Source organism: Xenopus laevis, chromosome 4S (assembly GCF_017654675.1).
Source record: "Xenopus laevis strain J_2021 chromosome 4S, Xenopus_laevis_v10.1, whole genome shotgun sequence".
Taxonomy (NCBI): Eukaryota; Metazoa; Chordata; class Amphibia; order Anura; family Pipidae; genus Xenopus; species Xenopus laevis.
In genome coordinates, this window is record NC_054378.1 from 115,894,719 (window position 1) to 115,910,569 (window position 15,851).

At 39.4% G+C, this 15,851-nt stretch overlaps 1 protein-coding gene across 1 annotated transcript in view; it reads right to left on the bottom strand.

The window, feature by feature from the left end:
* The window catches only part of arih2.S (ariadne RBR E3 ubiquitin protein ligase 2 S homeolog), a 43,428-nt gene that overhangs the window by 12,348 nt on the left and 15,229 nt on the right, over window positions 1–15,851 (bottom strand). The window contains 4 exon segments of the mRNA NM_001090157.1: window positions 6,895–7,016; window positions 9,269–9,416; window positions 11,060–11,123; window positions 13,200–13,267. Coding sequence (NP_001083626.1) covers window positions 6,895–7,016; window positions 9,269–9,416; window positions 11,060–11,123; window positions 13,200–13,267 — 402 coding nt within the window.

The following is a 15,851-nucleotide window of genomic DNA, read 5'->3' on the forward strand; positions in this document are numbered from 1 at the left end:
GGCAGTTAGTGAGTAAGAGCATGGTATTTAATACATAAGCAGAGTACGAGTTGTGTAGCTGGGTGGGCTGAGAGGTTATTAACAGTCTCTAAACATAAAGTAAGCAAGGTAACATAAAAATGTCTTTATCCCGTTTGGATCGTGAATTGGCAGAGGCAGCAGCTTTAGTCCTTGTCAGCACAGTCCAGCCAAGCGCTTTCCACACAAGCAGCCAAGAAGGGTCATGGCAAATGCCAAGAGTTTAATAGATGCACTGTGGCTCACAGCACAAGCCAAGGCATAAAAATAGAACTTGCAGGTCTCTGCTTTTCATTTAAGATGTTTTCTGCAGCAGAGACAGCTTTACAGCATGATGCATGGAATCCCCAAGCTAACGGCAAATCATCAATATCTCTGGCATTAAATACTTTAAATAATATATTTGTATAAATAATATATTTATACATAAGAAGGTAGACCTACCAGCCCCCCCGGGCAAATGCCCCTAACTTGTTACTCACCCCTCCGCACAGGTCCTTTGTGCAGAGTTCATGGGGACCATCTTCTCCCTGCTTTGACCAGCGCATGAGCAGTACGAGGCATTTACCGTTAAAGATCTTCTGTGCATGCACCAAAAGTCACGAAGTTTCCAAAAAAAAGATCAGTAACTGTGACTTTCGGGTGCATGCGCAGTTGGAGGCATTTGCCGGTACGGAGCTACTGCGCATGTGCCCGAAAGTCACGAAGTTTGCCCAGGGGGGCAGGTAGGCCGGGGAGGGGGGCCTACACAGGGGAGGGTTTTTTCCCCGTACAGGTTGACTTCTCCTTTAACTGCTGCAGATGGTATTTATAATTTGGGCAGTAAAGGATTAGCATGCAACAGACTGGGATATGCTCCATTAAAGGGCTAGTTCACCTTTAAGTTAACTAGCTTTAAAGGGATACTGTCATTGGAAGAAAAAAATTTTTTCAAAATGAACCAGTTAATAGTGCTGCTCCAGCAGAATTCTGCACTGAAATCCATTACGCAAAAGAGCAAACAGATTTTTTTATATTCAATTTTTAAATCTGACATGGGGCTAGACATATTGTCAATTTCCCAGCTGCCCCAAGTCATGTGACTTGTGCTCTGATAAACTTCAATCACTCTTTACTGCTGTACTGCAAGTTGGAGTGATATCGACCCCCTCCCTTTTCCCCCCAGCAGCCAAACAAAAGAACAATGGGAAGGTAACCAGATAGCAGCTCCCTAACACAAGATAACAGCTCCCTGGTAGATCTAAGAACATCACTCAATAGTAAAAACCCATGTCCCACTGGGACACATTCAGTTACATTGAGAAGGAAAAACAGCAGCCTGCCAGAAAGCATTTCTCTCCTGAAGTGCAGGCACAAGTCACATGACCAGGGGCAGCTGGGAAATTGACAATATGTCTAGCCCCATGTCAGATTTCAAAATTGAATATAAAAAAATCTGTTTGCTCTTTTGAGAAATGGATTTCAGTGCAGAATTCTACTGGAGCAGCGCTATTAACTGATTCATTTTGAAAAAAATGTTTTTTCCCATGACAGTATCCCTTTAAGTATGAGCAATTCTTAAAAGCTTTTCAATTCGTCTATTTTTTTTTTAATTATTAAAGTTACATTGTTTTAATTTATATTCAGGCCTCTGCCATTTACATTCCGGTCTCTTATTTAGGTCACTGTATGGTTGCTATGGTAAACCGGATAGCTGCTGAAATCCCAAGCTGCCCCCTAAAAGTGTGTGTAGGGGTTTTGTATTTGACAATGGCAACATAAAATGTGGCAAAAAGAGTGCTAGGCTCAGGCCAACATCTGTAGCACTTTCAATTCTTAAAGGGATCCTGTCATCAGAAAACATGTTTTTTTTCCAAAACGCATCAGTTAATAGTGCTACTCCAGCAGAATTCTGCACTGAAATTCATTTCTTAAAAGATTAAACAGATTTTTTTATAGTCAATTTTGAAATCTGACATGGGGCTAGACATTTTGTCAATTTCCCAGCTGCCCCTGGTCATGTGACGTGTGCCTGCACTTTAGGAGAGAAATGCTTTCTGGCAGGCTGCTGTTTTTCCTTCTCAATGAACCTGAATGTGTCTCAGTGGGACATGGGTTTTTACTATTGAGTGTTGTTCTTAGATCTACCAGGCAGCTGTTATCTTGTGTTAGGGAGCTGCTATCTGGTTACCTCCCCATTGTTCTTTTGTTTGGCTGCTGGGGGGAAAGAGAGGGGGGTGATATCACTCCAACTTGCAGCACAGCAGTAAAGAGTGATTGAAGTTTATCAGAGCACAAGTCACATGACATGGGGCAGCTGGGAAATTGACAATATGTCTAGCCCCATGCCAGATTTCAAAATTGAATATAAAAAAAAAATCTGTTTGCTCTATTGAGAAATGGATTTCAGTGCAGAATTCTGCAGGAGCAGCACTATTAACTGATTCATTTTGAATTTTTTTTTTCCCATGACAGTATCCCTTTAAGGAACCAGCAGGGCAGTAAAAAATGGAGGAAAAAATCAAGAGGGGGGAACTCAGCAGGCTCTTGCAGCTTCTATCTCTAGATTTTACAAAGTGTATTCCAACCTCGTCCCCTGCCTATAAGAAAACGGTAACAGTTCAACTGTGTGACAGGAGTTTGGCAGCCACACGGCAAAACATGTCTGGGAAATGAGCAAAATCTGGGAATGGTACCAATATCATACAGACCTAATCCCCTGCTTTTCTTCTGAGCAGCATTCTGATTAAGTACAGAACACCTACAACCCTCTCTTGTACATATCAGTGATCACTGGAAGAAACATTCCTCATAGGTTCCTGACAAACTTAATAGAGAGAAAACTTTCCGAAGCACTTAACATAAAGCAAATGGTTTTCAGGCAATAACAGCGATACGGTGCTTTCACAAGTAGCGGAGCAGATGACAATTTTCACTGGCTTCGCTTTCCATCATGCTCCTTAAAGCTGCGCCTCTTCAGCTCTCTTAGGAAAAATAACCTCCATTTATTATTATCTTTTACTTATATAGCACCAACAATTTCCACAATGCTGTACAGGGATTATGAGTGATTCACATTAGTCCTTGCCCCAGCAGAGCTTACAATCTGATCAGTAGTGGAGTGTATGCCCTTGTCTAAAGGAACAGTTCAGTGGTAAAATAAAAACTAGGTAAATAGATAGCCCATGCAAAATAAAACATGTTTCTAATATAGTTAGTCAAAAATGTAGTGATTGGATATCTAACATAATAGCCAGAACACTACTTTTCAGCTCTATAACTCTGAGTTAGTCAGCGACTTTAAAGGGGTGGTTCAAGTTAACTTTTAGTATGTTCTAAAATGACCAATTCTAAGCAGCTTTTCAATTTGTCTTATTTTTTAGTTTTTGATTTAATTGCCTTCTTCTACGGACTCTCTCCAGCTTTCAAATGGGAGTCACTGACCCTATTTAAACAACAAATGCTCTGTAAAGGCTACAAATATATTGTTACTGCTACTTTTTATTAATCGCCTCTCCTATTCATATTCCAGTCTCTTATTCAAATCAATGCATGGTTGCTAGGATAATTTGGTCCTTAGCAACCAGATGGCTGAAACTGAAATTGAATAAAAAGCAAAATCTCTCCAAAGCCACAAATGATAAAAATTGAAAACCAATTGTAAATTATCTCGGAATATCACTCTCTACATCATACTAAAAGTTAATTTAAAGGTGAACAACCCCTTTAAGTGGGGAGCCACATAGTACATATCTGTTCAGCATTCAGCTCAGAATCAAAAGCAACAGTTATGACCCATGTGGCTCCCCCTCAAGTCACTGAATGGTTACTGCCTGGTAACCAATCACTGGAAACCAAGAGAGCTGAAAAGCAGGAAGTAGTGTTCTGTTATGTTAGACACCCAGTCATTCCAGCCTTTATACGTTACACCTAACTATATTGAAAAAATATATATATTTTGCGCAGCCTATTTAACCAGTTTTTATTTTTACATTGAACAAATCCTGTCGCAGACGACTTCCCTGGACACTTAGTTTATTTATCAAATTTGAAATGCATGTGAATTTTTCTTTTACTCTAATGAATTTGAACCGATTGGTTACCTGGCAGTAACCAATCAGTAACTTGAGGAGGGTCACATGGGTCATATCTGTTGCTTTTGAATCTGAGTGCTGAGAGTCAATTGCAAATTCACTGAACAGATTTGTCCCATGTGGCCCCCCTTCAAGTTGCTGACTAACTCAGAGTTAGAGAGCTGAAAAGCAGGAAGTTGGGCTCTGTTCTGTTATATTAGACACCCAGTCACTCCAGCCTTTATATATTACATTTTTGCCTAACTATATTAGTAAGATTTCTTATTTTGAACAGGCTATTTACTCCAGTTTTTATTTTCACACTGAACTGTTCCTTTACATTTTAAAATGGGGTGGGGCTTCCCTACTGTGAAAAGAGGAGCTCCTGCATCTCAAGGACAGTGGTAGGAGCTGTAATTCAAAGTGGCAAACACACATCTAATGTAGATCCATTACAAAACACATTTTATATCAGAAAGCTCCTATTCACACCGGTGTTACTACAAGTTTACTTACCAGAAGACCTCGCTGCATCGGTTGCATTGTACTCGCCGAGCCTTTGGCTCCTGAACCTGTATGACCATTGGACAATCTGCCCCTGGACAGAGCTGTAACTGGTAGTGACTCTGGGTAAAGAGTAACATGTCAACAAGTCAATATGTGATATAAGCACCAACAGAAAGCCTCTGCTCATGTAATAAAGGATAGAAAAAATGTGGGACAAACGCGTAGCACCCAGGTCAGGAATATACCATGATGAAAAGCATAATCTCTATAGAAATAGAAGTGCTTGTTTTTTTTGTTTTGAGGATTTGAAGTGTTGGGAGAGGTCACTAGCTAATCCTTTCTTCCCAGAGAAGAAAAGATGCCCTCATATTCTTTGGAATGATATTTATTTTACATGAGTACTGGGCCAACATAGATCACCCATATACTCCCAGCCCAGTGTAGTCCATTAAAGCAATGCTACAAAGAACACAGCCTTAGCGTAACATCCAATGCAGGTTTTTCATTCCCATATTAGGGGTGGTTCACCTTTAAATTAACTTTTAGTATTTAATAGAATGGCTGATTCTAAACAACTTTTCAATTGGTCTTCTTTATTTATAGTTTTTTAGTTACCTGCCTTTTTCTTTGGATTCTTCTCAGCTTTCAAACGGGGGACACTGACCCCATCTAAAAATAAATTGTCTGTAAAGCTATAAATGTATCGTTATTGCTACAATTATTACTCATCTTTCTATTCAGTCCTTCTCCTATTCATATTCCAGTCTTGTATTCAAATCAGTGCATGGTTGCTAGGGTAATTTGGACCCTAGCACCCATATTGCTGAACCTGCAAACTGGAGAGCGGTGGAATAAAAAGCTAAATAACTCAAAAACCACAAATAATAAAAAATTAAAACCAATTACAAATTGTCTCAGAATATCACGCTTTACATCATACTAAAAGTTAATTGCATGGTGAACAACCCCTTTAAATCCCTGTCAGTAAGTATATATACAAAACCGGAGGATGGCACACCACTTCCACAGGTGCAAGGTAATATCATATATTATCCAAGAAGACCAGCAACACCGGGACATTTGTTCAAAAATAGAAATATTGTATTTATGTGAGCATATACACACACGCTCACATAAATACAATATTTATATTTTTGCACAAAAGTCCCGGTGTTGCTGGTCTTCTTGGATAATATATATTTGTGCCTGTCAGTGCGGCCATTGGTGCATATACAGGTCTGCAAATGTTTGTGCTTTACATTAATTATAGTTTTTTAAAGGGGTACTATCGCGAAAATGCAAATATAATATAAGATTTGTCATACTGAAATAAGAAACTTTCTAAATTCAATCAATTAAAAATTCTGTACTGTTTCTAAAAGAATCAAGTTCATCTTCACTATCCCTCTCTCAGTATCTGTTTCTCTTCATTCTCTCTTCATGCAGCAGTTGGGTGTCATATATTCATTGACAGTTAGATCCAATATCTTATAGGGGGGCTCCTTTTGCCTAGAAGATGTATTAGAGTTCACTCTATTAAAGTCATCAGAAATCCTGTCTCTCTACATGCAGAATTTTGTTGGAGTTTGTTTGTACTAGAATCCGTTATTTAAATGAGCTCTAATCCATCTGCTAGGAAAATAAGACCCCCCTATAAGATATATTGTATTTAACCGTCAATGACACCCAACTGCTGCATGAAGAGAGAATGAAGAGAAACAGATACTGAGAGAGGAATAGTGAACATAAACTTGATTATTTCAGAAACGGTACAGAATATTTAATTGAATGTATTTAGAAAGTGTCTTATTTCAGTATGCTGAAGCTTATCTTAAATTTGAATTTTTGAGATAGTCCCCCTTTAAAGTTACTTGCAAAAGTAATTGCAGTTAAAAGTTTGTCTCTGCAATGCTGGTTCTGACTGCAAGTCTGTGAAGAAGCATGCACGGCACTGTAGAGATTGAAGCCTTGGTTAAAGGAGAGCTGTTTCAAATGCAGGGAATAGAAAGAAACACAAATTCTGTTTTCAATAGCCATCACATTTAAAAATAATGAAATTGAATAACTCCTACGGTAGTACACAAAGTCTATATTTTACACACTGTCATTCTGCCGCACAGGATAGCCTTAACAATGATACTGCATTCAAAATCCCTAAACTGACACTTAAATGTGTCTTTAAATTAAAATACATAATATAACTACAGGAACAAAAATCATGATTATGGCACTGAGAAGCCTGAACACCCTAAAGCATTCATAGGATACATACACAGTACTTTACATTGACTGGGGCAGCAGTGACATATGAACATACCTCTACATAGTCCCTGAAGAGATAACGTCTGTATTTGTCCTTTAATTCTTCGTTTGGTAACAACGGAAACACAAAATCCTCTGGTGTTCGGAGCAAGCATTCCTGTGCCATGCAGGAAATCCCTAAACGAGGAAGAGAGGAATAAGTCAATATAAAAAGGAATTGTATTATTGTCGCCACCCCTACTGCTATATAGTATAAGGTCTGAATTAGAGTGCAAGTAGATGGGCCCCGTAACTTCAAGCATGAAACACAAATCATACACATAGGGGCAGATTTACCTAGGGTCGAATATCGAGGGTTAATTAACCCTCAATATTCGACTGTCGACTGTAAATCCTTCGACTTCGAATATCGAAGTATTTACCGCAAATAGTTAGATCGAACGATTAAATCATTCGATTCGAAGGATTTTAATCCATCGATCGAACGAATTTTCTTCGACCAAAACAAGATTGCAAAGCCTATGAGGACCGTCTAACATTGACTTCTGTAGGTTTAAGGTGGCGAACTAGGGGGTCGAAGTTTTTTTTTTTAAAGAGACAGTACTTCGACTATCGAATGGTCGAATAGTCGAACGATTTTTAGTCGAAATAGCCAATTCGATGGTCGAAGTAGCCAAAAAAAAGATTCAAAATTCGAAGTTTTTTTTTATTCTATTCCTTCACTCGAGCTAAGTAAATGGGCCCCTTAAACTGTGTTTCGTACCAAATTGAGACATTTTTCAAAGTCTCCAAATGGGTGAATGAATGAATGAGGTAAAGGAAAAGCAGAACACAAATCTAAACCAACCAACCTCCAGCCCTTGAGTTGTTGCTGAATTACAACTTCAGTCTGTGTCAGTGATGTTTGAACAGGTATGGGGTCTATTATCCAGAAAGCTCTGAATTATGGGAAAGTCATTTCCCATTGACTCCATTTTAATAAAATAATTCATATTTTTAAAAAAGATTTTTCTCTTTTTCTCTGCAATAATAAAACAGCACCTTGTACTTTAACCGAGCTAAGTTGTAATTAACCCTTCTCGAAGGCAAAACAATCCTACTGGGTTTATTTAATGTTTAAATATTTTTAACAGACATAATAATGTATGGTGATCCAAAAAAAAACCCCTTATGTGGAAAACACCAGATCCTGAGCATTCCAAAAAAAAATTCCCATACCGGTATCGGTACAATGTGTAACTATTAGTATAAAAAAAATAAACGTTTGCCAAGTCAGCCGTGATCCAGGGACTCAGGAGAACTTTTTCAAGGGTCAGACTGGAACAGATCACGCTTATTGAATGGCCATCCCCCATAGACTCCATTATAATGAAATAGGGATGCACCGAATCCAGGATTTGGTTCAGGATTCTGCCTTTTTTAGCAGGATTCAGCCGAATCCTTCTGCCCGGCCGAACCAAATCCGAAATTGCATATGCAAATTAGGGGTGGGGAGGGAACATGGGTGACTTTTTGTCACAAAACAAGGAAGTAAAAATGTTTTCCCCTTCCCACCCCTAATTTGCTTGTGCAAATTAGGATTCGGATCGGTATTCGGCCGAATCTTTCGCAAAGGATTCGGCCAAAACCAAAATAGTGGATTTGGTGAATCCCTATAATGAAATAGTCCAAATTTTTAAAAATTATTTCCTTTTTCTCTGTAATAATAACACAGTGGGAAGCAAACCAGCCACATGGGTTTATTTAATGTTTACATGATTTTCTAGTAGACTTAGGGCAGAGACACATGCTCATATTCGGGGGGTCGCCCGGCAATAAATCGCCTCTTTTTCGGGGTAAAATCTCTCCGGACTGCCTCTAGCCGGCTTTTATTTAAAACAATCACTTCATTTCAGAGGCTCAAAAGTAATTGGACAAATTAAAAAACTGAAAATAAAATGTTCATTTCTAAAAAGTTGTCTGTCGAAATATTTATGGACCTAACTGTAAATCGCTGGTGGGATTGCACTCGGCGTGCTTCGTTTTCCGATGTCGCCCTAAGTTTCCTTGTGAGGCAACTTCAGAAAACGAAGCACACTGATTGCCATAACACTGGCGATTTACATTCTAGCCGGAGGGAGGCAGTTCGGGGAGATTAGTCGTCCCGAAGAAGCTGGGTGACTAATTTCCCCAAATCTGAGCGCGTATCTCTGCCCTTAAAATAAGAGAATCCAAGTTATGGAAAGATACCGTATCCGGAAACCCACAGGTCCCAAACATTCTGGATAACAGATCCCATACCTGTACAAATCTTAGACTGATGTGTGTTTCTGCAACATGTAGCTGGACTGACTTGATTGAGGGTGTTCATAATGTGCTGATTACTAATTATCTGCCCAAGTGGAGGTTACAAAGGCTTTGTCAAAGGATTATCATGTAAACAGTCTTACCTACACCAGCCCCATCTTTCACTAGAACTGTGCAGTGCTGCTCCCAACAGCTGCAACAAAACTGGTGCTGACAAGGAAGTGAGAGTAGATTTTCCTTCCGTACAAACTGCATACAGACGGCGCAGTGATGGGAGGAATGTGCCATAACCTACAAAATAACGACACTTTACCAATTAGAGTGCAGTAAATCATGTGCCCAGGAAAAACAAATTCAATACAACAAAGTGGGGAGAGTCCTGTGTTTTAAAGCTACTTTACAGTCATTTTTATACTCCCTTTATCTTATTCTCCAAGTACCCAGAATAAATAAAGAAAGCATGCTAAATGAGATGTCTATCTCACAAGGCTTACCTATTTCTGATGACTAAAGAACGACCAAAAAAAGGCTTTGCAAACACGAAGGGTCAGTGCACTCAGGGAGATTAGTCGCCTGGCAACAAACCTCTTCTTTTTCGGGGCGACTGATCTCCCCGAACTGTCTCCCTGCCGTTGAAAATACAAATCACAGACGGGATGGCACTCAGCGCGATTCGTCTTCCGATGTTGCCTCACTAGGAAACTTCAGATGACTTCGAAAATCGAATCTCGCCGAGTGCCATAATGCCGGCGATTTGCATTTGAGCCAGAGGGAAGGCAGGGGAGGCAGTTCTGGGAGATTAGTGGCCCCAAAGAAGAGGAGATTTGTCACCCCGAAGAAGAGGAGGAGATTTGTCGCCGGGCGAGTAATCTCCCTGAATCTGCCTGTGTGCCCTGACCGTAAGGCAGCTGGCTATCAGAGGTGCAATTCATGGTAAACACTGCCAGCAATAAATGTAACCTGCAGAACAGGGAGAAAAAATTTGGGTTGGGGTACAGCCCTTTTAAAGGAATTGTTCAGTGTAAGAACAAAAACTATGTAAATAGATAGGTTGTGCAAAATAAAAATGTTTCTAATATAGTTAGCCAACAATGTAATGTATAAAGGCTGAAGTGACTGGATGTCTAACATAATAGCCAGAACACTACTTCCTGCTTTTCAGCTCTCTTGGTTTCCACTGATTGGTTACCAGGCAATAACCAATCAGTGACTTGACAGAGGCCACATGGGTCATAACGGTTTGCTTTTGAATCTGAGCTGAATGCTAAGGATCAATTGCAAACTCACTGAACAGTTATGTCATATGTAGTCACTGACTAACTCAGAGTTAGAGAGCTGAAAAGCAGGAAGTAGTATTCTGTTCTAAAAGACATCTGTGCACTCCAGATTACATTTTTGGCTAACTAACTATGTTAGAAACATTTTTTATTTTGTGTATACAATCTACCAGTTTTCATTTTTACACTGAACTGTTCCTTTAGGAAAACGCACTAGGGCTGATTTATAAAGAATGGCCAAATTTGCCCATGGGCAGTAACCCATAGCAACCAATCAGCGACTAGCTTTTTTTCAGCCAGGTGCAGGTGAAACAATGAAAGCAAACATTTGATTGGTTGCTGTGGGTTACTGCCCATGTGCAAATTTGCCCAATCTCTATAAATGCGCCCCAGTATCTTTTAAAAGTTATAAGCTCTTTATAAAGCTATCTGCATTGCAGAATGATGTAAAAGTTCTAGCATGCCCAGATCTGCCCAGCCTCGATATAAATGGGCAATAAAAAAAAAAAAAAAAAAAAGCTTAATTTTTAGCTGACTGTTGCTTAATTTGTACTAGAATGAACACACCCAATACATGTACTGTTTAAATCTGAACTAGCAAAAAAACGCACTTCCTCGACAGCCAGAAAAACCAAGAAATAAACCCAAGACACTTACATGTTTAGATGATAAAGACTGAACTCTTGCTTCTATTAACAACTGCGCAGAATTCAGTTTATGTCTAGGGGGAAAAATATATCAGTTTAATTTTATTATTCATCACAATCATAAAACAGACAGATACCTAGTTCTAATCGGATTGAGTTGCACCCTACTCTCATGTTTACCTAATACAGGTATGGGACCTTTTATCCAGAATGCTCGGGACCTGGGGTATTCCAGATAACGTATATTTCTGTAATTTGGATCTTCATACCTTAAGTCAACTAGAAGATCATGGAAACATTACATAAACCCAATAGGCTGGTTTTGCTTCCAATAAGGATTAATTATATCTTAGTTGGGATCAAGTACAAGCTACTGTTTTATTATTACAGAGAAAAAGAAAATCGTTTTTAAAAAAATGTATTTATTTTTTTATTATGGAGTCTATGGGAGACAGCCATTCCGTAATTTCGGAGCTTTCTGGAAAACAGGTTTCTGGATAATGGATCCCATAGCTGTACATAATCCTGACTCATGACAACTTTATCCCCAACCCACTCCTTGCCATAAAATCTGACATTACATCAAAGGTACCATTACTTATACAAGATCACATTAGGATGTGCATTAAATGGATCATCACAAAAACATTAGAAGGTTTTTACAGTAGTGTATAAGCATCTGTGACTGCACTGTGGGCCCATGGGAACAGAGAATTAGGGATAATTACACAGAGGGCACTTTCTAGTAGCGTTGCACCAAATCCAGGATTCGGTGCAGGATTTGGCCTTTTTCAGCAGGATTCAGCCGAATCCTTCTGTTCGGCAGAACCGAATCCGAATTTGCATATGCAAATTTGGAGTGGAGAAGGAAATCACGTGACTTTTTGTCACAAAACAAGGAAATAAAGGTTTTCCCCTTCCCACCCCTAATTTGCATATGCAAATTAGGATTCGGATTCAGTTCGCTATTCGGCCGAATCCTCCGTGAAGGATTCGGGGGTTCGGTAGAATCCAAAATAGTGGATTCGGTGCATCTCTACTTTCTAGGTATCTAAAAGGTGGATGAGATTTATTAATTAAAGGGCACCTATCACAGCCAAAATAAAACACATATGAACAATCTGACCAGTACAAGCTAAACACGTTTAAGCAAACTACATATATAGTTTTTTGAAAAAAACTTCAGGTTTTAAAAAATCCCTCATTTGGTCAAATTGGTTCTTTCACGGAGTGACTAGAACAGTGACCATAACATGCAAATTTCAGGAGCATGCTCAGATTGTAACACTGCTTTGAGTATTCTACCCAGAATGCCTTGTTTTAGTAAACTCCTCCACTAGAAGTATCATGAGACTTCCCTATCTTGTCCGCGGCTGGTGATGTCATTATGCAAATGAAGGGCACACACTAACTTCCAGCAGGTGGCAGCACTACTGAACAGCAGCTAACACAGAGGTTTGGCTGATTTGAACATAGATTAGAAGGGTTGCTAAGCAACAAGGAATTTCAACTGAGCATGTGCGAGATTTCAGAGCTACAGTTGGCTGGGAAGATATAGGTAGGAGGAGCCAGTGAAATCCAAGATGCCTGCCTCAGCTAGAACTGCAGGGGAGATAGGGGAGATCTTGCAGAAGGAATAGTGAGCTGATCATTTACATTATACAAACAATTCTAACTGTTTTAAAAATGAACTTTCACATAGTGTATTTACTTGATAAATGATTTCAGGTATGATTGGTGACCTTTAAGAAGCAATACATACAATTTGGCACCAAGGTGCATCAGCCTCTAAATACAACTTTTTATAAGGGCAGAGATTCGGGGAGATTAGTGGGATAGCAACTTATCACCTCTTCTTCGGGCAACTAATCTCCATGAACTGCCAGCCAGCGGGATGGCACTCGGATCGCTTTGTTTTCTGAAGTCGCCCAAAGTTTCCTTGTGAGGCAACTTTGGCCGAATCTGAAAATGAAGCAATCCGAGTGCCATCCCGCTGGTGATTCAGATTCTAGCCAGCGGGAAGGCAGTTCGGGAGATTAGTCGCCCTAAGAAGAGGCGATTTGTCACAGGGCGACTAATCTACCCGAATCTCCACGTGTTTCTGCCCTTAATAGCCCTGAAATAGATTTAATTAAGGTGAAGTGCCTTACCTTTCTAAAATCTCTGAGAGTTGCCATTGAAAATGAACTAATATGAGCTTAGCCACAGAATGAGTTACCTAGAACAGGAAGAATGAGACGGTTATTACAAAAGCAATAGGAATGGTATTAGCATATAATAAATCATTGCATTAAAGGGCATGTAAAGGCAAAAAATAAAATCCCATTTTTACCATCTTTAATGAAAAAGAAACCTGTCTCCAATATACTCCCTTTATTTACTGCTGTGGATAGGAATTGTCAGACGGTCCTTAATTGCTGGGCAGGGAAACAATCATACTTATGAACAGCAGGGGGAGCCCCCACCTTACTTCCCAGCCATGCAGAACTCAAGCAGCTTTGTTTGTTTCCCTGTGGAGCAGTCGGCGACTGTGTAGAGATTTGTATTGGATTTTATTTTTGCCTTTCCATCCCCTTTACTGTTTCCAACTCCAGCTGCAGAGACAAAGATCATGGAGCCAGATTTAAACAGATAAACTGGGTTTCTATTTGGAGGATTATTTTGCTGCAGCCACTGGTTGTGCAGAGTTGGAGAAAGTTTATATTAAACAATACAAAAACTATAAAATCCACATTAGATTACATGACAACACAGGGCCCAGTGCAGTCTGTATATTCTGATTATTAATCAGTCTTGCTGTATAGGCTTCTGGCAGATAGTATTTGACTTGTGCGGTTTTTATAATTTAGGACGATCCCTAAGCAGCCCAGACCACACTGAGCATGTGCACAGTCTTGGTCTTGCAAAGATGTTTAACAAAGTTACAAGATGGTGACCCCCTGTGGCCAACTTTGAAAGCATAAATCATTTGTTTGATTAGGCTTGTGGTGCAGTAAGTTCATGTTTATGTTTAGTATACAAAATACAGCATTTCTAGCATTATTCTATTTTAGACTTTAGTTGCCCTTTAACCATCTTTTATGAAAGTTTATTGTTGTAGCCCACCATTACTCTAATCTTTTCCCTCAGACCCAGAGCTTACGATTCTGGCTAGGGGATATTATTCTAGTGAACAACACCCTGCCATCTTTTAACTTAGCCCAGGAATTCCTTTTGGGGGGGAACAGGTACAATTGGAAATTTAACTAAAAAAAACAAAACAGAATTTTTCATTTCTGGTGAACAAAGTGCATCACAAGCTTCCTGATACCCATGTGAATTTCACATGATTTCCTGATGCACTCAAATTTCCTTTGAGGCAGCGCTTAATGTTTTATGGTAGATTTAGGAAATATTTAAGACCACATGAATTGGGACAGAGTTACGGAAATCTCTATGATCCTATGCGCAGGACACAAATCGGAAACAAGGCACAATTGGTTATTATCAATATTCTCCATAGCGAAAGCTTAAAGGGGAACTCCAGTTTCCAAACCAAAATTTAATAAAGAGGCCCATATAACACAAAAAACCCTAATGTACCCATCCCAGTTACTTCAATAAGTATGAATAAATAACATTTCCTGCCTATTTTTTAATTGATGTATATTGCAAAGTTGCTTGGAATTATGTTTACTTTTCAGAAAGCTAAAAATATGTTTTTGTGGAGTTTCCCTTTAAATACTCTAACAAAGATGCTACTATGAAACCAGTTGGGGGCCTACATACAAATTTTGTGTCTGCCATGCAGGAAGCAAGCAACACACCGTCTCCTTATGTGGATGGGCATCTGTGCTTTTATTTTTCCATAAAAGGGTGGTTCACCTTTACGTTAACTTTTAGTATGTTATAGAATGGCCAATTCTAAGCAATTTTTAAATTGATCTTTATTATTTTTTTTTTAGTTTTTGAATTATTAGCCTTCTTCTTCTGACTCTTTCCAGCTTTCAAATGAGGGTCACTGACGCCATCTTAAAAAAAAAAAAAAAAAAAACTCTCTGTAAGGCTACAAATGTATTGTTATTGGTACGTTTTATTACTCATATTTCTATTCAGATCCTCTACTATTCATATTCCAGTCTCTTATTCAAATAAGCGCATGGTTGCTAGGGTAAAGGTGGCCATACACGGAGAGATCCGCTCGTTTGTCGATGTCGAGCGGATCTCTCCCCGATATGCCCACCTTGAGGAAGCCCGTCGGGGGGGGGGCATACAAGGGCCAATAAGCTCCCGAATCGGTCTGTCTGCAGTTTTTATGGCCGTGTATGGCCACCTTAAATTGGACCGCTGAAATTGCTAACGGTAAAGCTGCTGAATTAAAGGAGAAGGAAAGGTTAAAACTAAGTAAGCCTTATCAGAAAGGTCCATCTAAATATACCAGTAAACCCCCAAAGTAGTGCTGCTCTGAGTTTCTTTCCTTCTATTGTGTATACATGGGCTTCTGTATCAGACTTCCTGCCTTCAGCTTAAACCTCATTGCTCTGGGCAAGAGCATGCTCAGTTTGCTCCTCTTCCCCCCCCCCCCTTCTCTGCTGTAATCTGAGCCCAGAGCAGGGAGAGACTCAGACAGGAAGTGATGTCACACCACATTAATACTGCTGCTCCTATCCTAAACAAACAGAGTTTCTAGAGCTTTTTACTCAGTTATGGTAAAACATTCTACAGAATAAATATAGCATTCTAGCTTGCACTATTGCAGCTAATCTATTGGCAATAAAATGCCTCCGTATCTTTCCTTCTCCTTTAAAAGTAATTAATAAAAA